This window comes from Phyllostomus hastatus, unplaced genomic scaffold (genome assembly GCF_019186645.2).
Source record: "Phyllostomus hastatus isolate PE091 unplaced genomic scaffold, TTU_PhHast_1.1 phas_scaffold_182, whole genome shotgun sequence".
Classification (NCBI taxonomy): domain Eukaryota; kingdom Metazoa; phylum Chordata; class Mammalia; order Chiroptera; family Phyllostomidae; genus Phyllostomus; species Phyllostomus hastatus.
In genome coordinates this window covers 20,680,195-20,704,968 of record NW_025334013.1, presented here as the reverse complement: position 1 = coordinate 20,704,968, position 24,774 = coordinate 20,680,195, and the positions used below count along the sequence as shown (strand labels likewise).

The following is a 24,774-nucleotide window of genomic DNA, read 5'->3' as shown; positions in this document are numbered from 1 at the left end:
ACACCAGTCCTGTGAACATAGTATTAACTGCCCGTTTCACAGGCCGGGGACTGCAGTTCAGAAAGGTTGGCTTCCCAAGGTCAGGTAGGGCAGGCTCCGGCGTGTGGCGGAAACAGCTGTCCTCTCCTACGGCTCTGCTTCCAAGCTCTCCCTCTGCCAGTCATTGCCTCCACCCTCACAGCCTCCTCCCTGCCCTGTTCTCCTGGCCAGGGTAACCGTAGGCCTACGCCTGAGTGAGGTGAGCTAAGAGGGACCTCTGGGGACCCTGACGGGAGTGGTGGCCAGGAGGCCCCAGTTCACCTATCACGGGATTTGATCTGTTCACGACTTTTCTGATTCTGGTTTTGGGTGGTGATTTAGAAAGAGGGTCTCCCCCAAATTCTCTGCCAAGGGCTCATTTTCCCTGGGTGTCATTCTTACCTTAGGGGTCTCAGCGGGAAACACGGGAACACGCGAATAATTTGTCAGAAGAGGGTTTAATGAAGGGTCTATTCACAGAGGTGTGGGCAGCAATGGGGAAGCACCCTGCGGCTCACGGCAATGGAGTGAAGTCGCTCCCCACAGGCCCAAAGGGTCAAAGGGAGGGAGCCTCGTTCATGAACCTGGAGAGAGGTGTGTCCATGTGTGCAGACCAACCGACAGGAGCTGCAGCTTTTGGGTGGAGGTGCCAAAGTCACAGGGGAAGGGGGGATTGTAAATATCTTGATCTCACTCTCCTCCTTCCCTCTGGTCTCCTGCCAGTGTCTCCTATGGCCAAACTTCACCTGAAACCATAAGGCAAGGGGGCCCAGGAGAGCCTGCCAGCAGGAGTCAGCCCCAGTGACCCATGACCCATGACTGGGCGGAGAAGTTGGCCCAGGGCTTCTGTTCCCGGGCTCTGCTTTGTGGTGGGACGGAGAGATGGTGGCTGTGCTTGTCTTTCCAAGCAGCCCGTGCCTCCTGCAGAACACCCATCCTCATCTGTCCAGGCCCTGCTTACTTTGTCCACGAGGCAGTCCTGGAGTCTCTCCCATCCCTGGCTTCCCTGGTTCTCAGTGCCTATCACATCACCCAGCTCAGTGACCTGGCATTATTCTCTGCATGGGGTCATCTCCCCAGGAGACATTCTAGCATCCTCTACCCTGTGAGCTCTTTGCAGGCAGGGGTCTAGGCCACGTAAAGCCATTTGTTCTGACACAGGGCCTGGCACGGTCCAAGTGCCAGAGTTTGCCACGTGAACTGAATCCTACAGCCCCAACCCCTCACTCTGCTTTGGGGCACACAATTCGGGCCCATGCGTATGTCTGTTTCCCTGAGTACCCTGAGACTCCTTGGCGGTGAGTGGCCCAGGCCTGGCACACAGCAAGCATCAAAAGCACCTGAAGTGGCCTAGGTAGGACCATCCTTCTTTCCTTCATTCAGTCTACATTTTTATTTTTATTATGTTGAGATCCTACTACACGCTAAGCCCTGTGCTGGGCTGTGAGAACATAGCAGTAAATAAGACCCACAAAATCCCTGTCCTCATGGGGCTTCCATTCCAGTGGGGGAAGCAAAGCAAGGAATTGGAAAGAAACAACATCATCAGATTGTAATGAGTGCTGTACAGAAAACAAACAAAGTGGTGAGATAAACAGTAAGTGGGTGGACATTCATGCAGGGAGGGAACGTATCAGGGAAGGCCTTTCTGAGCAGATGACCTGTAAACTGAGACCGGAAGAAGAGTGGAAACCGAGATGTGAAGAGCCGGAAAGGGCATTCTAGGTAGAGGGAACAGCAAGAACAACAGCCTAGAGGTGCAGGAGTTTCTGGGACCCTGGGGATTTGATGTTTCAGCCTAAAAAGGGCTTGGGCGGGAGACTAGGAGGGATTAAGGAATTCAGTCTTGGGGGCTGCCAGGGCCAGATCCTGAGCTAGTGGTGGGGTTTGGAGGGGAAGAGATGACCTTCGTAATACCACCCTCGCTGCCTGTTGCCTAGCACCGACAGCAAACAGTGCTGCTGGCAGGCCTTACCCTCGCCCGCTCCCTGCACTCCCCTCTGACTGGCAGCAGCTGTCAAATGACCAGCAGCTGAGGCTCTGCCAGCCTCCTCCCCTGGAATATTTCAGGGGTAAGTCAGTCAATGACCAGCAGCCTCCAAAACCCAAGTTTTTCTTGTGCATACCTTACAAGGGTGTATTTGACTGCCTTGGGTGTTAATCTCCCACCCCCTTGCATTAGACAAAGAGATATAAATATACAGCCCCAGGCAGCGCGCTCAGCTACGTGAATTAATGAACACAGACGCAGCCCCACACACACACACACACAGAAGACACTCCTCACATCTGCATGTAAGCACCCATCCACACACACACATCAGCCCCCTAACAGGCACACAACCATGCACAAGACAACATACACGCCCCACTAACACCGTCACAACAGTCAGCTAAACACACAGATACTCCACATCCAGCAGGGTCACCGCACACACAGTCACTTCCCCCAGGACTGGGCAGTCACACATCCACGGGAACCCCGAGGTCACCGGTCACACACGGGCACACAGTCCCACAGTCTCCTGCTCTGCACACCACACACACAACCAGGGGACGTGCACACAGCCAGCCGTGGGCAGGTTGACACACAACCCACTCACATCTGGCACACTGGCAGGGCGCCCCCCTCCGGACCCACTCCAGGCCTCACTGACTGAACGAACGCGCATCCACAGCCCCGCGGGCACAGTGCAGGCATTCCTCTGCCCTTGAGTCCAAGACCTGCCCCGACAGAGGGGCTCAGTGGAAAAAGGGCATCAGAAGGAAGAATGCTGTCTCAGGGAGAGACTTCAGTATTGGAAGTTTGACCCGGACCCTGCTGGGCTAAGGACTTGGGGGAGGGGGCTTGCCTTGGAGTGGACAGGAGCAGGGCTGGGTGGGGGTGACAGGTGGAGCAGGCGAGAGACCCCAGGAAACCTCGCAGCCGGGGGACGGAAGCTGTGTTAAATATGGATTCAACCTTACAGGCTTAAACCCCTCCCACACAGACAGTCCTTCCCTAACCCGGGCCACAGTCTCCCAGGGTCCCCACTGTCCCCAAACGCTTGGGGTGTGGCTGCTAGCCTCCTCTTCCAGCCGCTCAGAACAGCTGCGGCCAGGAGCCTCCCCCTGAGCGGGTGGGGACCGCCAGGCGCTCAACTGCGGCTGACATCCCCAGACGGACGGGGTTGCTGGGTCCCTCTCAGTCCGCCGCCCCAGACCCTGCCCCCTCTCTGGGAAGGTGCTCTCCTGGGGTTGCAGAACCCCACTCCTTCCCTGACTCCCCGAAACTGGGACCGTTGGAAGGGAACGGTGGAGAGAAAGAAGGTTCGGGAAGATCTTGAGGCTGGCTAATTTTGGAGACGCCAATAACGAACCCCCCACCCCTCACCACACCCCCTCCACCACCCTCCTAGGCTGGTCTCGGGAGGGGCTGCCTCTCCCCGCCCCCCTGGCGGCGCGGCCCGCTCCCTCCTCCCGGGGGCAGGAGCCCGGGCCAAGTGGGCGCGCCCGCCCTGAGCCGGGATCCGGTGTCGGCTGCAGCTGTCAGTGCGGCGGGCGCGGAGCAGGCGGCCGGCGGGGCCGCCTATTAATAACGCGGCCACCCAGCCCGGGGTCGCGCAGCCATGGCCAGCCCGGAGCCCCGGCGCAGCGGGGACGGCGCCGCCCAGGCCGCGAGGTAGGACAGTCCAGGGCCAGCGGGGCCGCCCCTGTGAGGGGCGGGGGGAGGGGGAGGGCTGGAGGGATTCCCTTCCCCCACCCACCAGCACCTTTCGCCTGGCGTGGGTAGTGGTCCAGCAGGGCGCGGCACGGAGCGAGGCCACCCAGCCAGGGGAGGTGGGGGACTCCGCCCGGGGTCCTGGCATCTCCGTTTGTCAGTGGCTTTTTATAATACCTCCACTCCCACGGCCCATGAAGAATCAACCCTTTCAACTGTTGGATGCCTTTGGCCCATAGTGGCCAAAGAAGTTACTTGTTTCTTTTCAGCCCTCACCCCAAATACAACCGGAGGTGGAGGCCGTGGGTTGCTGAGTTCACTGTATATGGGAGATGCTTGGTGCAAGGCTGGGCATCCGCCAGCCTGGAGTTAAAAGTCTGCTCAGGCAGCTTGCTGTCTGCTGTCTGGGGCCGGGAAAGGGGGCAGAGTCTACCGTCCCAGAGCAGCAGGAGGGGGCCCTGGAGCCGAGGCCGGCTGCATCCATCCACACTGCCAGCTTACCGCTGGCTGGGGGGAGGGACCTGTGGCTGAGGGATCTGGGGCAAGCAGGGAGCATTTCTGCCCCAGGCCGGACTGTGGCCCTGGACTTCCCAACGGACCAAGAGGTGGAGGTGCACATACACACCCGACACCCCTTCACTGTCACACACGGCACAAAGCTGAGCATAATCTTACGCACATGCACCTGTACTGCCAGGTCCACGGTCAGGCCCACATCAACTCACGCCTGCACAGTGTCACAAACACTTCCCCAGTCACAGCCCTGATAGACAGAGCTGGGAGCTGCTGGCGTCTTCTGGGACAGGGACAGTGTGGCAGAGTCAGGCTGTTTGGGGACCCAGGAAGCCTGAGGTCAAGGGCCCCAGCTGAGCTGGCCCTCTTACCCGTGGCCCCCCATCATCTACTTTACCCCCAGCTCCCTAGACAGAGGCAGCTGTGCAAAGGCAGCCTCCAGCAGAGGGCTGGCACCTGGGCGGGGCGACTAAGACAACACGGTGTGTGGTAACAGCACCACCTGAAAGTCAGGAGGCCTGGGTTCTACGTCCAGCTTTGCCACTTGACCTTGGGCAAGTTTCCTCCTTGGATCTCAGTTGGTTTTTGCCTGCCTTCCTTCGACAGAGCCGCGCCCTGGGGTACAGAGAGCATGAGAACTATACTCATCCTTAGGAAGTTGACTATCAGGGGAGACAAACACTCCTATACATCTGTGTCCCCTGGGAGACAATGCACTCCCATAATACAAATACTAGCTGCAGAGATGAGCTGCATACAAAGTGCTTGGAAGACACAAGGATGGGGAGGTGGACTTTAGCAGGGCTTGAATGATGAATAGAAATTTGTTAGGCAAATAGACACAGGTTTTGAGTGCCACGAGCCAAGCTCTAGAATGCCCGCCCTCATTGTTTTACCTCTTTTAGGCCTCGTGCCTATTCTAAGAGGAGAGTAGTCAAAAGGAGCTCTGGCTCTGGAGCAGAAGCTCGAGTGAGTTCTTTGCCCTGTTTATGCTTTGGTGATCTCATCTATAAAATGAGGATAACAGCCCTGGCTGGTGTGGCCCAGTGGATTGAGCACCGGCCTGTAAACCAAGGGGTCACTGATTTGATTCCCGGTCATGGCACATGCCTGGGTTGCGGTCCAGATCCCCAGTAGGGGGCGAATGAGAGGCAACCACACATTAATGTTTCTTTCCCTCTCCCTTTCCTTCCCTTCCCCTCTCTCTAAAAAATAAACTCTTTAAAAGAAAATGGTGATAACAGATGAGTGTTATATAAATGAGTGTTCATGAAAAATGCATAGAACACTGCTTTGAACACAGTTACGACATCTCAGTGGAGGACCGAGCAGGAGGGTGATGTGGGGTCTCTGTTGAGGACCAGGGTGGGTTCTGGCTGGCTGAGCAAGTGCATCCTTCCTAGCAATAGGAGCTCCACCTTCCCAGGACTGTTCTCCAGTCAGTGGTATACAATGAACTGCATTTTCTCAGCTGCATCCTATAGACATTGCGGGCTAGGAGTAGGACGCGTAAAAACTAACTCCTGTTCCAGATTGTCAAGCACTGGGTGGGCTCTGAGGGGTAACACGAGATGAGGCTGGAAAGGTATGTTGGGGCCACGTGTTTGAGGGCCTTGACTCCCTGCTAAGCAGCTGGCTGTCTATGGGTGCGGCAGGTGACACGGCTTGCTTTATGCTATAGTCAGCTGAGCATTGCAGAGCACAGACTAGGAGGAGAAGGCCTGCTGAAAGGCAGGATCAAATGTGTAGGTGAGAGATGATGACTTGGACTGGGGCCCTGGCAGTGGATGGAGAGGGGGTGGGGCCTTGAGACTTTCGGAGACAGAAGGGTTAGCCCCGGCAAGTTGGCTGTATAGGGAAAGGAAGGAGCTGTTTAGAGATTTCCTGCCACATCAGCCTGGTGTATGGTGATGTGTTTCTCTGAGATGGAGAATACAGGTGCAGCAAACTCAGGAGAATAATTTTTTTCCTCATCCAAGGATCTATTTTTATTGATTTTGGAGAGAGAGGACGGGATAGAGAGATAGAAATATCGATGTGAGAGGGAAGCATCAGTCGGCTGTCTCCCATGTGTCCCAACCGGGAGTCAGACCCACAACCTAGGTGGTGCCCTGGCCTAGGGCTGAACCCACAATCTCTTTGATATACGGGACGATGCTCCAACCCACTGAGCCACCTGGCCAGGGTGGGAGAATAATAATTTAGGCCAGTTGAGTTTGAGGTACCAAGGAACATCTGGTAAAAATATCTAGGAAACACTTCCTCTCTGGTAAAGTGATGTGAGTGGCTGTAGAGGTTGTCTTAAACTTTCTGGTTCTGGTTCTGGTTCTGATTCTGGTTCTGGTGTGGGTGCCGGGTTGAACGAAGCCAATGGTATCTGGCGCCTGCTAAGCCAGACTTTTATAGTTTCCAGAAGGCCAACATGAGAAAACAGAAAGGGGAGCCAGAGATTCCTGGGGTGTTAGAGAGGACAGAGTACAGGATGATGTAGAGTAAAAACAATCTTTTTCGGGAACTTGGAGTTAAGACATAGAGTTTATAACCTGGACGCAAGTAGGTCTTTCCAGACAGATCAAATTCTTTGATATGTGTGGCTTTTGTTTTATTTTGCTTTTTAAAAAACATTTATACAGGAACAAATTTAAAGGACACATGGACAAAAGCTAGGGGGAGGGTGGTAATGGGGGGGAAGTGAGGAGGGTTGGGTGGGTGGGATGGAATGAGAGTGAAAGGGAGAAAACTGTACTTGAACAATGATTAAAATAAAAACAAAAAACAAAAAAAACAAAAACATTTTATTAGCCCTGGCTGGCATAGCTCAGTGGATTGAGCGCGGGCTGTGAACCAAAGCATCGCAGGTTCGATTCCCAGCCAGGGCACATGCCTGGGTTACAGGCCATGGCCCCCAGCAACCACACATTGATGTTTCTCTCTCTCTCTCTCTCTCTCGCTCTCTCTCTCCCTTCCCTCTCTAAAAATAAATAAATAAATCTTAAAAAAATTTTATTTATTTACTTTCAGAGAGAGGGGAAGGGAGGGAGAAAGAGAGAGAAACATCGATGTACAAGAGGCATACCAGATGTTTGCCTGTCACACGCCCCCCACTGGGGACCTGGCCCACAACCCAGGCATGTGCCCTGACCAGGAACTGAACCAGCGACCCCTCGGTTCCCAGGTCGGCATTCAATCCACTGAACCACATTAGCCAGGAGTCTTTTATACATTATATCTTTAAAAAAAAGTTTCTTGAAAGCTATAGTCAAATTTAGTCTATTTTATAACTGGTGTACATTAAATACTTGAGTTTCCATGAGCAAATTTCTTTATCTCTTTTAACCTGTTTCCTTATCTGTAAAATGGGGATAAATGTAACTACCTCATAGAATTGTTATGAGGATTGAATGAGTTGAGCATTTAGAATAGGGCCTGGAACACATAAGACCTAAGAACTGTAGGAGTATCATAATTATTATTTCCATGGTATTTTATATTTTCAAATAATTGCTCAGAGATCCAAGGTAGGTAAGATGCATTTGAAACAGGAAAGGCCAAAGCCACTGGAGGGCCAAAGAAGCAGTGGGGCATTCTGAAAGGGTCAGGCCAGATCCCCACCCCCCAGACCACTTATGACCTGGTCAGGCCGGTTTCCAACCCACTGGACTGCCTATGACTCAGTTGTCCCAACTCGCTTGGTAGCCCGAGGCTTAATCGAAATTCTCTCCCACCGAGCAAAATAGATACCTGGCGCCAGCCACAATAGCTGGTGGCCAGACTGACCCTCCCGTACCTAGGAACAGCCTGGCCCTTTACCTAACCCGTTACCCCAGTTCACATCCTGGAAGAACAAGAGACTAACCCCTCCCTTACACTCTCACAAACCCTGGCGCTTTTTCTTTAAAAAATCCCACTCCTGCCTTCACCCGGTGCTGGAGCCCACCCCGACTCAACCCACCGCTCAGCGCAGCATCAAATAAAGGCACTTGGCTCAGATCTTCCGGTTCCTCCTGCCTCTATTTCTCGTGAATTTCTAACACATTCCTTGAGAGGAACTGATTGAGCTGGCAGGCAATAGGCAGCTGAGTTATGGGCCTCGTTTGTTACAATTACAGAACCTGTATTCAAGAGCCTTCACAGGCTAGAAGAATGGGCCAATCCTAACAAGATGATTGAACCCTGGCTGCTGTGGCTCAGTGGACTGAGCACCAGCCTACAAACCAAAGGGTCACTGGTTGGATTCCCAGTCTGGGCATGTTCCTGGGTTGCAGGCCAGGTCCCCAGTAGGGGCGAATGAGAGGCAGCCACACATAGATGTTTCTCTCCCTCTCTCCCTCTCTTTCCCTCTCTCTAAAAACAAATAAATAAAACCTTTTAAATGCAAAACAAAACAAAACAAACAAACCCTGACATTTTACAGGAACCAGAGACATGGTTTAAAATCACTTGCTGTGAAATAGCCTGAAGGGTTTAGTCAAACTCAGCATTTGTCAAGAATATGATGGAGCCACCCTATAAGCTAAGGGAATCTCGGCTGCATCAATGGGAGTTTAGTGTCCAGAGACCGACTGCTCAGAGCATACCTGTGTACTGCTCCCATCCCCATCCCCAAGGGACAGTGACAGTGTGGGGCCTGGTCAGAAGGAAGTGACCCAAATGAGGAGGGCACTTGAAACCTTGGCATGCATGGAACAACGGAAACATAAGTTAGTTCTCTTTAAATGTTTAGAGAACTTACGTGGAAAAGATTTGTCTGATTCTAGGAAGAAGAATCAAGTCCAGATAAAAATCACAGGGAAGAAGGTTTTACCCTAAACATTCAACCTTAGAGTGTTATGATAGTGAAACAAATAGCGGTGGCTCAGGTGCGAGCTTCCTGTCCTCCAAGGTGTGTAAGCGGAGACGAGACATTGACATCGTGGGTGTGCTGTCAGAGGGTCTAAGCAAAGGGCTGTGTGGGGACAGATTCGTGGAGGGAAGGGAGCGGACGAGTGCCCAGAAGTGAGAACCAAACACCCCCTGAGCTGGGTCTGATGGCTCCAGTCACGAACCACCTGGGATCGTGGCTGCCCACTCACGCTTCCTCTTTCCCTTGCAGGGGAACAGGGACGGAGGCCACTTCTTTTCAAGAGGAGAAGCGCTCTGAATCCCTGGATGAGGAGAGGCCCTTGGACCCAGAAGTTGCTCTGTCTTTGGAGGGGACCTTGGACTTGGAGGACATTCTCTACCTGGGGGCCGCAGGTGACTTTGATGACATACTGTACGTGGAAGAGGCTGAGAATCCCGAGGAGACTCTGCACATTGAGGAGATCAGGCAGCCAAAGGAGCCCCCGTGTGCGGAAGAACCTGTGAAGCCAGAAGAGACACAGCACGTGGAGGAGCCTGTGAAGCCAGAGGAGACGCCGTGTGCAGAGGAGACCGTGAAGCCGGAGGAGACAAGCCCAGAGCAGACAGCTTATGGGGGAGAGACACTCACAGACGTGGAGAAACCTAACCCGGAGGAGAGCCTCGGATCCGGGCCTACTCCCAGCCCAGAGGAGAGCCTGAGTATAGAGGACCTGGAATTGCTAGAGGGGCGTTTCCAGCAATGTGTCCAAGCTGTGGCCCAGCTGGAAGAGGAGAGGGATCAGCTCATTCATGAGCTTGTGTTGCTCAGGGAGCCAGCCCTCCAGGAGGTGCAACAAGTCCATCAGGACATCCTGGCTGCCTACAAACTGCATGCTCAAGCAGAGCTGGAGAGGGACGGGCTACGGGAGGAGATCCGGCTGGTCAAGCAGAAGCTCTTCAAGGTGACAAAGGAATGTGTGGCCTACCAATACCAGCTGGAGTGTCGCCGGCAGGACGTGGCCCAGTTTGCCGATTTCCGGGAAGTGCTGACTGCAAGGGCAGCCCAGCTCTCGGAGGAACTGGCCCAGCTCCGGGATGCCTATCAGAAGCAGAAGGAGCAGTTAAGGCAACAACTAGAAGCACCTCCGAGCCAGGGGGATGGGCACTTCCTGCAGGAGAGCCGGCGGCTCTCTGCCCAGTTTGAGAATCTCATGGCAGAGAGCCACCAGGGCCTGGAGGAGGAGTATGAGCCTCAGCTGCTGCGGCTCCTGGAGAGGAAAGAAGCTGCTGCCAAAGCCCTGCAGAAAACGCAGGCGGAGATCCAGGAGATGAAGGAGGCTCTGAGACCCCTGCAAGCAGAGGCCCGGCAGCTCCAGCTCCAGAACAGGAACCTGGAGGACCAGATCACACTTGTGAGGCAAAAACGGGATGAGGAGGTGCAGCAGTACAGGGTAGGCCCCCCGCACACGAAGGGGATTGCGGTCTTTTAGACTGGGGAAGGAAAAGGTGCCGGGAGTCGGATGTCTTTTGGGAGGAAGGATGTTGAATAACAATTTATTCTTTGGGGCCATTCACTCACGTCCTCACCACATTCTTCCTTTAGTGCGTTCAGGCCTGTCCTGGGGCTGAAAATGATCTGCACTCTTAGTTCACCCCACTTTTACACCAGTTATCTCATTTGGTCCGCTCATTAATCCTCCAAGCCTTGTGTGTGTGTGTGTGTGTGTGTGTGTGTAATAGAGGAAACTGAGGCCTGGTGAGCCAGAGTAACTTGAACCCTGGTCTGACCAACGCCAAATATGTCAGTGTTCTTTCCACGGCACAATTTTCCAATTCTAAGTGAGCGACACCTTACAGAGAGCAAGAGGGAACAAGGCAAGTTGAAATTCGTTCATTCTTTCCCCTCCCCTGAAATGCAACCTCAGGTGCCGCTTATCTGATCTCTGCCTTGAAGTTTTCCAGTCTTAAAACTGGCATGAAACCTATAAATCTTTATTCCTTATTTTCCTTTTTTGTGCATTTGTCACCATTTCACTTGCAGTCAAATTACTTCTGATTAATTGTGAGCCAGCTCTAATCCCTTTATGGAACAGTGGGATATAAATATTCGTGAATAAACAACGTCTCCCACAGGCTGGGAGCTTTTGGAAGGTAGGGAGTATGTTTTACTTACCTCTGACTCTCTGGCTCAGAGTGCGTGTCAGTTAAATCTGGCTTAAGTGCTGCTGGGCACTGTAGGATAAGTGTGGTATATTTCAGAGCAGTATTTTTGACAAAACTTAAACACCTTAGCCCTGGCTGGTGTGGCTCAGTGGGTTGAGCACTGAACTGCAACCCAAAAGGTTGCCAGTTTGATTCCTGGTCAGAGCACATGCCTGGGTTGCAGGCCAGGTCCCCCATGGGGATGGGCGAGGGGCAACCGATGTTTTTTCCTCTCTTTCTCCTTCCCTTCCCCTCTCTCTGAAAATAAACAAAATCTTAAAACAAACAAACAAACAAACAAACATCTTATGCCTTCCCAGACATCCTGATACATCCTTAAGGGAATATGTCCTCTGTTAAAAAGGACTGCATTCACTTTACTCAAGCTTTCTATGGCTTGTGTTATGAAAACAGTAGGGTTTTTTGGTGATAATATTGAATGTTTTCAAACAATGCATCTGTGTAGTATCCTCGCCTTGACCCCCAGTGCTTTTTTATTGGTTCACGTTGCAGTGAAAGGGCACTTATTTTACTGGCTTACACTCAAATACACATTACATTCATTGTAATCCAGGATAGAAAGTAACATGCGATTTAAGAGAGGTGCAGGTAAGAGTGCTATGGAAAAGTGAGATTATTTTTTTGCCATGGGTTACATCAGAGAACGCTTTGTGGAAGGTGTTGTTTGAGCTAGGTATTGAAGTATAGGCAAGATTTAGACCAGTGCTGTCCAAAAGAAATATGATGCAAGCCCCATATATAATTTAAAGGTTTCTGAAAGTGACATTAAAAAAGTAGAGAGAAGTAGGTGAAGGTAATCTTAATGTATTTTATTTAGCCCGATATATCCGAAACGCAATTAGTAACTTGGACGCCTGTGAGAGGGGGAAAGCTGAAAGGTAGGCTGAACCGTAAAGGTAGGTAGGGGCAGATCACAGTGAACTTTGCAATCAGGCTAGGGAGTCTGGACTTTGTTCAGTGGTCAGTTGCATCATTAAAGGTATTTAAATTAACCAATGTTATCCCAATAAACTTAATTTAGAAAATAAAAATGTAGAAGTATTTAACACGATTGTTCCTTACTTTTAGAAAAAGTACTGGTGGCAGTGAGTAAAACGGGCTAGAGACCCAGAGGCAAGGGAGATCCGCTGGGCAGCTGCCGTAGGTAAGAGGAAACAATGACAGTGGGAACAGGAGGAGGAGCATGAACGCAAGAACAAGTGTGCGTGAGCTTGGCCGTTGAACGAAGGGAGCAGAGAGGTGAGAAGTCAAAGAGGATGTTGAGACGGCAGGCAAGGGTGACTAGGATGGTGGTGCCATACATGGGGAATCATCTGGATTCGTTTTGATTTTTAAGATTTTATTTACTTATTTTTAGAGAGATGGGAAGGGAGGGAGAAAGAGAGGGTGAGAGAGAAAGAAACATCGACTGGTTGCCTCACACCGGGGGGACCTGGTCCGCAACCCAGGCATGTGCCCTGACCCAGAATCGAACCAGTGACCCTTTGGTTCAGAGGCCAGCGCTCAGTCCGCTGAGCCATACCAGTCAGAGCTTTGGGTTCATTTTCTAACGCAGTACTTGAGTTGTAGAGTCTTTCTCCCCTGTGATTTTTATCACTGTACTGGATTTGTTCAGAGTTGATGATTGCGTAACTTTCCATAAATCGTTCTATGAAGAACACTCTTGATGAGTGTCTCCCATCACTTTACCATAATTAAAGTAGGAATTAAGTTATGAAGCAGCTAATTCTGTCTGAAATGGCTTCCTAAACTGTTTGCCGAAGGTCACTTATGGCACCTGATTACTTTTTCAAAGGTACACTTCACTCCTGCAATTGTGAGCACTGCCTCTTTCGTGTATTCATTCAACAGATATTGTCCAAGTTCCCACTTACTTGTGCCAACAGATATCATCTATGTGCCAGGCTGGGGGCCATGTGCTGACAGAAGAAATGGGGGGAGTGGGGGAGGAGTCCCTGCCCTCCAGGTTTACAGTCCAGGAGGGATACCAGATAACATGAACATACTTCATAAAATCAAAGACACTTGACTTTTTTTTTATTCCTCACCCAAGGATATGTTTATTGATTTTAGAGAGAGAGAGAGAAACATTGATCAGTTGCCTCTTGTATGTGCCCTGGCCGGGGAATCAAACGCACAACCTTTTGGTGTACAGGACGATGCTCCAACCAACTGAGCCACCTGGCCAGGATTTTAAGATCCACTCTGACCTGTTAGAATGTCAAAGCCTCAGAATCAATGAAATAATGGACTTCAATGTGGTAAACATTATAATACTTACAGGAATAAGGCACTGTATTGTACCAATGAAGCTGGTGTAATTACCCCTGCGTGGGGAAACAGGGAGAAATTGTGTAAGAGGATTGATTAACAGATGGCATGTACTTGAAGTTCTTTACATGTAATAATTCATTTAACCCTTACCTCTCTGAGGTCGGTACGTCCTACTGTCATCATTTGAAAAATGAAAGAATGGGTGAGACAGAGACATTAAGGCATTTGTCCAGGGTTTTACAGCTAGGAAGTGATGGGAGGATATGACCCTGTGCTACAGCTCAAGTCCACTGTCAACCACTGCAAGGTGTTTGTGTGAGTGAATTCACGGGGCAGGCAAGGGGAGGGCATTCCAAGCAGAGGGGAGAGCTTGTACGAAAGCATGAAAACACAAAAAGACACGTTACAGGAGGTGAGGGTGGCCGGGTCGTAAGGAATGTGAGGAGAGCGACGAGGCTGGAGAGAAGGAACATGTAACAGGGCTTTATGTAATCTTTAGGAAAGTGGTTTTCAAAAAGAGGTTTACTTCAAAGCCACAGATGCTTTCCCCAAAAAAGAATTGTATATGGAACGCCAATATATAAAAACAGCAAAAGTGGAGCTACTGTCTAATTAAAGTGGCAGGGGCATCCCATGTTGGCCTCCTGGGATATCATGGGAAAGTTCGAAGACCACTAAAGAGCCTACATAAATGCAGGTGAAAGAAAAAAAAATGCATTAAGAATGTGAACTCTAAGCCAATGGCAAGACCTAGTTCTACCACTTCCTAACTGGGCAACTTTGGACAACTTTCTTAACCCACATGGCTCTCTCTGCTCCCACATGTATAATATACGTCATAGGCTTTTGCAAGGAATGAGCTAGTTAATATTTATCAAGTACTTGCAGTGGTGCCTGGCACATAGACAGGTATGTACTCTTGAAAGTGGCAGTGTGGTGGGTGGATTGAAAAAGCCTGATGGGCAACTTAGACCTTATGAGGGGAGGTAGTGTGAGATTCGTGGAGTAAAACGGGTAGGATTTGGACTGGCTACAGTGGAAAGAGAAGAATTCGCTGGGAATGATCTGTTTTTGACCGGAAGCTGGTAGGGTGCCAATGCTGAAATATGGAATATGCTCACTGTCTGCAAGCTTTACACCAACAAGCATTATGTGTAGGGTGCTAAGAGTCAGAAACCTGTGATCTGATTGGGAGTTAGACATGCATTTGAAAGACAGGTGATAATGGAACAGCAGATACCGTCTGGGTGGCGGAAGTGGCAGAAGCAAAGGCACAGAGATCTGAGTTGGTCAGGCTGGATCAGCACTGTCCAATACGAGTCTCACGCAAGACACAGACGTAATTTAAAAAATTTCTAGTGACCACACCAAAAAAAAAAAAAAAAGTAAGAAACTGGTGAAATTAATACTTTATGTAATCCAGCATGTAAAAACTTTAACATTTCAATAATCAATATCAAAATTTGAGGTATTTTATGTTTGTGCCAAGTCTTAGAAATCTGCTACCTTACACTTACAGCACATCTGAGTTTGGACGAGTCACGCTTCAAGTTCTGACAGCCACATGTGGCTAGTGACTGTCATACCAGACAGTGCAGGCTGGGGGCAGTGTTCACATGTAAGAGTAATGGAGGCTCCGGTTAGAGACAGGGGTCAAACTAGAGGGGGTCTGAAGGCCCGACTAAAGGAAGTGGGAAGCGTTTGGAAGCCTGGGATGAAGCAGTTTTTAGAAAGTTAATCCAGTGGTGCTACATAGGATTAAGGCTGGAGATTGGTCCTTAATGCCAGTCACTGTAGCCACATGTCCTTCCCTCTGTGACACTGTTTCTACTTGTCAAAGCACTGATGGTGCAAACTGCCTTCTCAAGCATGTGCGGTACTTTGGAGCCTCGCCAAAATAACAGGTTTGCTAGCAGGGCTTGGGAAATTGGGGCACAGAGGTATGCAGGTGCTTCCCTTCAGATGACATGCTAAGAGGGTGAGGCCGCACCACCGTGCGGTGCCAAAGCATGGAGAGGCACTAAACAAAGGCCTTTGATAATGTTTATTTAAGTTGAGATTCAGCCAGAGTATCAACCATTGCAGATTGATGTACCACAGGGAAATCAAGGATGACTCAGAGAACAAATTTAGATCCTTGCAGTAACAGCATCTACCCAAACTGGATTTCTCTTACTCTTCTCCAAAATTCGAGAAGACACTGCCCCTTTAAAATATGCCTTTCAGCACCCTCGTTTCCTAAGGATCCATGCTAGCTAGCAACTAACACCAGACTGATTTGCTGACATCTTCCTTACCTCATTGTTCAGGCATTAACTCTCAGCAGCAACCATTTGCAGAATGCATCCTGCCTGGTGTGGGCAAAATGGGGAGTGGACAGTTATCTGAAAGCTCCAAGGGGCCTCCAGGGAATAGCATCTTCTTCTAAATTAACATTAAAAAAAAAAAAAAAAAAAACAACCAAGCCCTGGCTGGCGTAGCTCAGTGGATTGAGCGCGGGCTGCGAACCAAAGTATCGCAGGTTTGATTCCCAGCCAGGGCACATGCCAAGGTTGCAGGCCACGGCCTCCAGCAACCGCACATTCATGTTTCTCTCTCTCTCTTTCTCCCTCCTTTCCCTCTCTAAAAAAACATAAATCTTAAAACAAAAACAAATTCAGGCTTAATCGAAACAAACTTGCATACAGAGCAAGATAACTATTATAAAATTCTCAGCTCACCAAGTAGAGGATCAAGTTCCTCCCCAACACTTCTTAAAATTGTTAAACTAAAAAGTCTGAGTATCTGTCTACCCCTCCATAGCAGGATGCTATTAAGAAGTGAGCTGCAGTTAACAGACAAGACTCCTTGCACGTCACCATCTTCAAATAGAGTATTACTGTGTCAGAACACAACCTCTTGAATCCATTTCAACGACGATGCTACAAAGATTAAACGATAGACAAGGAAGTGCTTTGTAAACTGCCAACGGACAATGTAAGATGTTTATTGTTTGGCTCATCAGGTGTGTTCTGGGCCCTCTAATGCAGGAACAGCTGGAGAAAATGGAAGAACGACAGAGGCAGTTAAGAAGTGGGGTGCAGCTCCAGCAACAGAAGAACAAAGAGATGGAGCAGCTAAGGATCAGCCTTGCTGAAGAGCTCTCAACTTACAAGTCAGTTTTTGCCACTACCCCAATCTCAACTAACGCTGGCTGAGTGGCTGGTGGGCAGGGGCAGATGTTGTTTGAGGGAAATTTCACTCAAGAGTGGGGGGGAAAATGATTTCGAAAATGATTTCATCCATGAACAGGTAAAAAGTGGCATATTTTTTGTTTGTTTTTTAAAGGGCTAAGCTACCCAAGAGCCTGGAACAGGCAGGTGAAAGCGAGACACAGTCTCAAGGTGACCCTTGTGGGTGCGAGAGTGATGTTTGCATTGCTTGCTTAACAATACTAATGCCGGAAAGAACTTAAGCGTGTGTCTAATGACAAACCACTTAGGGATAGATAACACACACCTCCTATTTGCCTGGTTTAAGCGTTCAGTTTATTGGAATGTTTCAGTTTCTGGTAGGACTCAAAAACACGCCCTCATCATCACCAGGAATCCTGTACCAGGATAAAACATCTAGGCGCTGTGCACTCACTTTCCTCCCACCTTACCCCATATGCTCTTCATCGAGCTTCCTTAGAATAGCAGAGGGGGCAGTTATGCTACCTAATTCAGACTAGGACAAAAGAGGCCAAGGCGGCTAAATTAATCTACAAAGAAGGGCTGGAGAGGGTGTTAAGGACTGAGGGACAGGATTATATATTGCTTCGATCATGAAACATGCAATACACCTACCCACTAATTTCTCTATGTACCAATTATGTTCTTATTCTTCGTTTTAGATTCTCTTGGATAAAGAAACTAAGGATAAAAAAGGTCTCTGTCAAGTTGTATGCTAGTTAAATGCACATAAATTTTATTAACTCCCTAGTTAATCTTACAGCTTGCACACACACTCACAGATAACTATTATAACTGATGCTTTCCCTAACTTTCTAGGATTTTCTTTTACTGTGCTTTATCCAGGCATAACTGATTCCACTTACTGTTTGGGAGATTACTAGAGCCTTGTAATTGAGGAAAATGATCTGTTGAACACCTTTGTGTGGATCAGATTAAAAGTACAATAGGGAAAAGGCAGTGGTTAATTCAAAGAAACGAAACTACAGAACTTCAGGCACTGTTCAACTTAACCTGGACAGAGAATTTAACCAAGTTCCTCCCATCACCATCATGCAGGTTACCTACCATGCATTATGGGAGCCTTTGCAAATAGGAGGCACCCAAGTGTTTGCTAGGGGAAAAGTCACCCCTGATTGTGAGTCACAGTCTAGCAATCTCTCCCCAACACAGCTTGCACTCAACTTCAGAAGTTCGCCATTATAAACTTTATACTGTAATATTTCAAGCTGCAGAAAGTATAAACTCTTTTTTTTCAACTTTACAGGAGCTGTTTAGAAATGTATGGTGGAATCTGTAATCCTGAAACAACCAAAAAAGCTTCTTAGCACTAAGGATCCCTAAGTACCCTTTGGACACTTTTTCCAGAGAAGAGTGCCAGGGACTTGGCAAGCAACTCACCCTGGGAAATTTACAAATACTGGCTGACCTGTTTAGAAAGATTCTGGGGCTGGCTGGAGGCAGAAGGCACCAGTCGGTTCCCAGCTGGGTTCTATGTCATAGGGTTGCTGGTACTGACCAGTGCACAGAAGATGGGGAAACACAAGCCTCCTGCCCGCCAGCAGTGACCTGCAGGCTGAGTCAAGGATCAGCATATGCACGCCTGCAGTCTGGGGAGGAACGCATCTTGCCTGGAGTTGACCTAAACCAAAAACATTTTTTTGAAGTACAGGTGGGGTCGTAAAACAGCCAGTTTTCATGACATGGGTTTACAATTTGAATTCTTTTGTGCCATGCCTTGAGTGTTAAGACTTTAAAATGAATCCTTTTTCAAAGTTTACTTTTCTTTAAGTCGATGCTGACTCACATAGTTTACTTTTGTCAAGATAACTTTCACTCTACTCTAAAAGAACTACTGACTTGAAAAAAAGGAGCTAATCCAGATTTCCCAAAAGATCGTTAATCTCATGACAATGATTTCTGTCTGTGGTCTAGTCAGTCAGACCCAGTGATTACAAAGAACCAGGCATTTTATCTGGTCACAGTACTTGGCTAGAAAGGCTTTCAAGAGCCCATTGTTCCTAACCTCTAGGTACAGGCCCCAGTGAAAAACATACTGGGGGGAGTTCACCCTATGAGAAAAGGTTCAAATGCCTTTTCCAAACTTAATTTTTGCCTTAAATCTCTCTGCCTCACTGCCTTTGACATTCTTGCAACTCCACGTAGGGTCTGCTAGGGATAGACTTCAGTAAGATGTTATTTTATCAAAGACTAATCTGTGCACCTGTGATACGGTGTTTTCTATCTTTCACTTTCCACGGGAAGGAATGAAGCTCTTTTCTGTAGCTCTGGGTCTATTAAAATTAACTTTGCTCTTGATAATCAAAGACCATAGAAAATAACTTTCATCTAAGGATTCTTCTAGAAGCCAGAGACTGGTGTTTTATAGGTATTATATACTAAAGAAAACCCATCAGCGCATGGAGTTATGTAGAAAAGCACTTTATTCCATTATAAGCACTTACACAGTTAGTCATGGAGAGTAACAGGCCTGCTGGTGAAACAGGTCACCCAAAACAGATGGTATCAAACTAGTTGTCAAGGACTAACTCCTAAAAAAAAAAAGGCAACTCTTATCCAGGATTAATTTAATTTTAAAAACAAATACAAGCTATTGATTCATTCTTCTCAACTTGACAGTCTACCTGTAGTAAAACTGTCAGGTAAAAACATACATCTTTACAACTTGGTGGTCCCAAGTTTAAAAAAAAAACAAAAAAACAAAAAAACAAACAAACAAAAAAAAACCATTTCACAGAAAGGAAAGAAATAATATGAAAACTGCTCAAGGAATACACTAACAAGCAAAAATATATGGGGAAAGAGGAACGTGTAGTTTTGACTTAACTGAAGAAACTTAGAGGAGACTGGCCTACAGAGGGAAATGTGCATCCTGGAAAGACGGGTGTGAAGATTGTAGAGTATCAATTTATGACTCGAACCCCCCCCCCAATTCCTGAATAAAAACGACACCTTGCAGTACTCGTGCTTCACGGCTCAGACACCTCTCACTTGGCTCTATTCCTTCCTTCCTTCTAGCCTTTACTTAAATGAGTCCGAAAAACTTGGGGATACAGCATTAGAAGAAAAATAAAATAACCACACACAATAATCCCCTTTCGGTGGCTACTTTAGATTTTTGTTACTAGAAAATTCCTGAAGAAAATTTAAATATAAGTCTGTGGCTTTGCTGAATCAAGTGCCCCAGTTAACATTTAGAAAACACCCTCAGTTTGGGCTAATAGCATTGTTGATGGTACCTAATGCAGAGGGATAACTGAACAAAGTCTGGGTCTCAAAACCAGTGTTAAATCAGTATCATCAGGGTTGAAAGGAAAAGGGGAGTCTAAAATCACAAGAAGTGCAGATGTATTTAAGACCCCTGTCCTTCTGGATCCACGCTTCCTTCAGGGTCTTCATCATTATAAATGTTCTCTGCCTGCCCAAAAACAAAAAAAAGAGAAAAGAGTATTTAGTAAACATGAAGGCAAGTTCTTGAAGTTTCTAAGGTTTCAAAAACAGATTAGGCCGGGTAAACAAATTATGGGCTACACACTCTCTGCAATAGTCTCTCCAACTATTCCACTCCACAGTTGCTAGACGAAAACAGCCCAGACAATCTGCAAATGAAACGGCACGTCCGTGTTCTAATAAAAACAGACAGCCGGCCCACAGGCCAACACCCCTGGGTTAGGACATGCCCACAAAACTGAGGTACGGTTATTGTATGTCTTGATAATCAACCTTCTTTAGTCCTTCAGCCAGACATCATTCGTAACCGTCAAAAAGTAAAATCAGAGGAAGGGTGGAAAAAAAAAAAAGTAAAATCAGCCCTGACTGGTGTGGCTCAGTGGACTGAGTGTCCGCCTGCGAACCAAACGATTGCCGGTTTGATTCCCAGTCAGGGCACATGCCTGGGCTGTGGGCCAGGTCCCCAGTGGGGGGTGTGCAAGGACAACCACACACTGATGTTCCTCTCCCTCCCTAAAAAATAAATAAATACAATCTTTAAAAATAAAAAAGTAAAAACACCACAAATGTCCATTAACTGATGAACAGGTAAGTAAAATGAATGTTATATCCATAAATGGACTATCATTAGGCAATAAAAAAGCCAGTCCCATGTTGTATGATTTTATTTATAATAAATGTCCAGAACAGGCAAATCTATAGAGAAAGTGGATTGGTGCTGCCTAGTGCTGGGAGGACTGAAGGAAAATGAGAAGCAATGGGTAGTGGGTATGGGTGGTTATGAGGTTTCTTTTTGGCGAAACTGATGGTGGTAAAGGTTGCATAATTCTGTGAACATACTACAAATCACTCAATTGTGTACTTAAAAAAAGAGAAACCATACCAAAACTGTATGTTCCAAATCTCAACTTATAAATATTTTTAAGTGAAAACTGCTTTTGCATAAAATAAACTCTGCTTCTATTTCTTAATTTATTACCTGTATCCAAAGGCATAATGTTAAATACAGAAACCACTTTCATTTAGGCAAAATTCTTCTAAGTTTAGCACCTAACATGCACAAGTCACTAGGCTAGGCACTGCAGAGGATGGGACTGACCTGTCCTTAAACAACGTGTAACCTGACTGCAGGGAAACGTATAAAATTGCGTGATGCTTCCTGACAATGAATGTGTAGTCTCTGTCCCAACATGAATTCTCTGATGTCAACTGGGTATCCACCATGTCAATTCAATCCTGACACTAGCTACTTAGAAGTAGCACCAGACTCTACAGGTTTGAGGGATGTGACTAAGGGCTTGGTCCCACAAGACTGTCCTCACTGAAGTACTGATCAGAGTGGCTTGGTTGGCTGGGCATCGTCCCGCACAACAAAATGTTGCCAGTTCAATTCCCGGTCCAGGTGCATGCAAAAGGCAACACCAAGTGGTGTTTCTCTTTCTCTCTGCCTTCCCCTCTCTTTAAAACAAAACAAACAAACAAAAAAACAAAACAAAAAAACAAACACCCCACTGTCCTCACTCCAGAGGCCAGTGATAAGCCTTGAGTGCCCACGCTACCTGGTTGAGTGCCCACGCATCCAGCTTGTTGGCTATACATTTGGGGATTCCCATAACCCTCCTACTCAGAACTGATAATTTGCTAGAATGTCTTACAACTCAGGCAAGTGCTTTATTTACTTTTACTGGTTTATTATAAAAGCTAGAACTCAGGAACACCCAAATGGAAGAGCTGCACAGGGCAAGGTGGGCAAGAAGCAGAGCCCCACATCTTTTCTAGCTGGAATCAATGTATTTACCAACCCAGGAGCTCATCAGATCAAGTGCTTTTCCAAGAGTTTTTTAGAGCTCAATCCCCTCAGCTTAGTGGAACAGTAAGTTCTAACTCTCTAATTAAGTGTTTGGTCTTTCTGGAGATCAGACCCAAGCTGAGGCTATATCCAGAGGCTCCCCCTCAAGTCACCTCCTTAGCCTAACCTCAGGTGTGGCCAAAAGGGACTTCTTATAAATAGCAAGAGACTTCCTGCAATAACTATGTATGGTATCAGGTACTAGACTTACCGGGTGATCATTTCTTAAGCCAGCAATTTTCAACCTTTTTCATCTCGTGGCACTCACATAAACTAATTTACTAAAATCCTGTGGCACACCAAACAATGTATATTTTGCTGATCTGACAAAAAAATAGGTATAATTATACTTCCTTCACAACTGGACAGCTATTGTGTTGGCAGTAGTCATTTTGTTATTTGACAATCTAAGGGAAAAGAGGCCCCTGACTAAATAGGCAGATATTGAATGTTTTAAAAATTCTTGTGTCATACCAGTGAGCCTGCTGTGGCACAATGGTTGAAAATTGCTGCCTTAAGTTATATAAATGTCTAATCACTATGTTGTACACCCAAAACTAATATATGTCAACTGTAATATAAATAAATAAATAAACAAAATAAATAAACAAACAAATATATTAAACATCAATGTGTGGTTGCCTCTCATGTGCCCCTTGTTGGGGACCTGGTCTGCAACCCAGGCATGTGCCCAGACTGGGAATCAAACCGGAAACCCTTTGGTTTGCAGGCCGGTGCTCAATCCACTGAGCCACACCAGCCAGGGCACAACAAATTTTTTAAAAAATTATTTTTGACGTTTCTCACATTGATGTCTCTTTCCCTCCCTTTCCCCTCTTAAAAAATAAATAAATAAAATCAATCAGCCCGCCCTCCACAGGCGAAGATAAAGAAGGAAACAAACCAACCCACCCCAACAACTGAGTAAAACAACCACCTGTCCTGGAATTGATAGCCTTGAAGGCGATGGAGTTCAATATCCTACGACGTTCTCCTGGCATCTACTGAAAATCTTTAACTGAGATTATCCAAGGAAGCTCATTTCACCTTCCTGTTAGAACGCTTAACTTTTCATATTAATTTTCTGTGGGTGAAGTGAACTTTCTGTTACACATGTAACACATCCTTGAAGGATATAAAGAAATCAAGAACTCCCTAAGTGTACAAACTGCATTTTTGCAAACAGATTTCTAAAATATATACCTACTCCCTATATTTAAACATAAGCCTGATACACATAATTTTAATATGAGGGATTCCACCATGCTGTCTGTAACCTGCTTTTTTTCTCTGCTTAATAGTATGTCATGAATATTTCAGCAAACTAAGCATACTTCTTTGATACATATAATACCAAAGTATGGATGTAACGTAATTTGTTAAAAAAATTAAGTCTCATAGACTACAAATACTCTCATTAATAGTACTGTAGGAAAGTTTTAAAACATTTTTTCCTGATGCTGAGCCCCAAACTTTCCCCTGGAGTTTATTCCTGCCTGTAGATCTATCCTGAGAAACCAAAGTTTCTTTGGAATTCTTTTCATTTATCAGAGTACCATCAATGAAAAACTACGCAACTGTGTGTTTTTTTTTTAAACTGTGGGAAAATACAAACAAAATTTAACATCTTAACTGTATCCATCTTAGCTGTATCCATTTTTAAGGATACAGCTCAGTGGCATTAAATCCATTCAACTTGCGTGCAACTATTACCACCGTCTGTCTGTAGAATGCAACTGTTTTCGTATGTTGCTATATATTAGAAATTAGTTATCTTTATCAAATTTCAAGTACTCTAAAAATCCAAAGAAAGGCGACAATCTCCAACTGGAGTATAAAGTCAGGGAATGTTTTTGAAATCTAGTAGAGTTTCACGGAGAAATGGTAGTATCTGATGCTGTGACACTGTGGTAGGAACTGTACTAGGCATGTTCACAGGTGATTTCAAGGGAATGACCATTCCTAGATATTCAACTGCTAGCAAAGAGGAAGACACAGGAGGCAAGCCAGTAATTATTAGGAGGCCACTGCAATAGTCGAGCAAGTGGTAATTAGAACCTGAACAAAAAACGAGGGTGTGGAATAGACAGGAAAGTTGGGTATGCGTGTTTGTATTTGTGTGATTGAGTACAGATGGGAGAAACAGCGCCGAGACAGACAACATCAAGTCTGTTAAGTGAACTATACCTGGAGGTGAATAGATAGTGAAGGAGAACTCTTGAATTTTCAAGTGTGGCCAACTAGGGAAACACTAGAGCCATATGTAAAACAGCAAAGTTGAGAGGAAAGAAGCAAATTTTGGTTTAATTTGGCAAAAGAAACCAGTGGGATAACCAGATAAAAGGTAAGGAGGAGGCAGCTGAAAATAATATTGAAACTGATATAATGTATAGACAAACACTAAAGTCATACTCAGGAGTAAACTGAACAGAGATGCCACTTCTATTCATGAAATATATAAATATTAAGTGACATTATACCTCCTTTATTTAACCTCCCCCAAACAACTAAATACCTACCATTTGCCACACTTGCATGATATTGTCTTCTGACACGGAACAGATCACCCAAGGTTCATTGGGATTCCAGGAGAAATCAGATATCTTGGCAGTGTGACCACCGTGAATAAACTAAAGGAGGGAGTAAAGTCAGATATGAAAAGCAGATCCAAGACATTAAATTACGGATGATTC

General features: G+C 46.9%; 2 protein-coding genes across 6 annotated transcripts in view; one reads left to right on the top strand and one right to left on the bottom strand.

Moving 5' to 3' along the window:
• Nucleotides 1–3,545: 3,545 nt before the first annotated feature.
• On the top strand, nucleotides 3,546–19,741 carry SYNC (syncoilin, intermediate filament protein). Of its 3 annotated transcripts, XM_045859910.1 has the most exons (6): nucleotides 3,546–3,679; nucleotides 9,324–10,503; nucleotides 16,579–16,703; nucleotides 16,877–16,932; nucleotides 17,424–17,457; nucleotides 18,029–18,069. In XM_045859910.1, the coding sequence occupies exons 1-5, from the start codon at nucleotides 3,627–3,629 to the stop codon at nucleotides 17,435–17,437; spliced, it is 1,428 nt and encodes a 475-aa protein (XP_045715866.1). In that variant the 5' UTR covers nucleotides 3,546–3,626; the 3' UTR covers nucleotides 17,438–17,457; nucleotides 18,029–18,069. The 3 variants fall into 3 exon arrangements, with proteins under 3 accessions (XP_045715866.1, XP_045715867.1, XP_045715868.1); XM_045859911.1 differs by lacking the exon at nucleotides 17,424–17,457 and having other exon boundaries at nucleotides 18,029–19,741; XM_045859912.1 differs by lacking the exons at nucleotides 16,877–16,932; nucleotides 17,424–17,457 and having other exon boundaries at nucleotides 18,029–19,741.
• Nucleotides 19,188–24,774, bottom strand: part of RBBP4 (RB binding protein 4, chromatin remodeling factor) — a 22,704-nt gene continuing 17,117 nt past the window's right edge. For all 3 annotated transcript variants that reach the window (XM_045859914.1, XM_045859913.1, XM_045859915.1), the window contains exons 11-12: nucleotides 24,601–24,711; nucleotides 19,188–20,200 (exon numbers count right to left, since the gene is read on the bottom strand). In XM_045859914.1, coding sequence (XP_045715870.1) covers nucleotides 20,135–20,200; nucleotides 24,601–24,711 — 177 coding nt within the window. In that variant the 3' untranslated portion in view covers nucleotides 19,188–20,134. The remainder of the gene's footprint in view (nucleotides 20,201–24,600; nucleotides 24,712–24,774) is intronic.

Coding starts and splice junctions, on each gene's coding strand:
- SYNC (XM_045859910.1), top strand. CDS start 3,627: ATGGCCAGCCCGGAGCCCCGGCGCAGCGGGGACGGCGCCGCCCAGGCC. Junction 3,680..9,323: donor GGCGCCGCCCAGGCCGCGAG/GTAGGACAGTCC, acceptor TTTCCCTTGCAG/GGGAACAGGGACGGAGGCCA. Junction 10,504..16,578: donor AGGAGGTGCAGCAGTACAGG/GTAGGCCCCCCG, acceptor CCTCTAATGCAG/GAACAGCTGGAGAAAATGGA.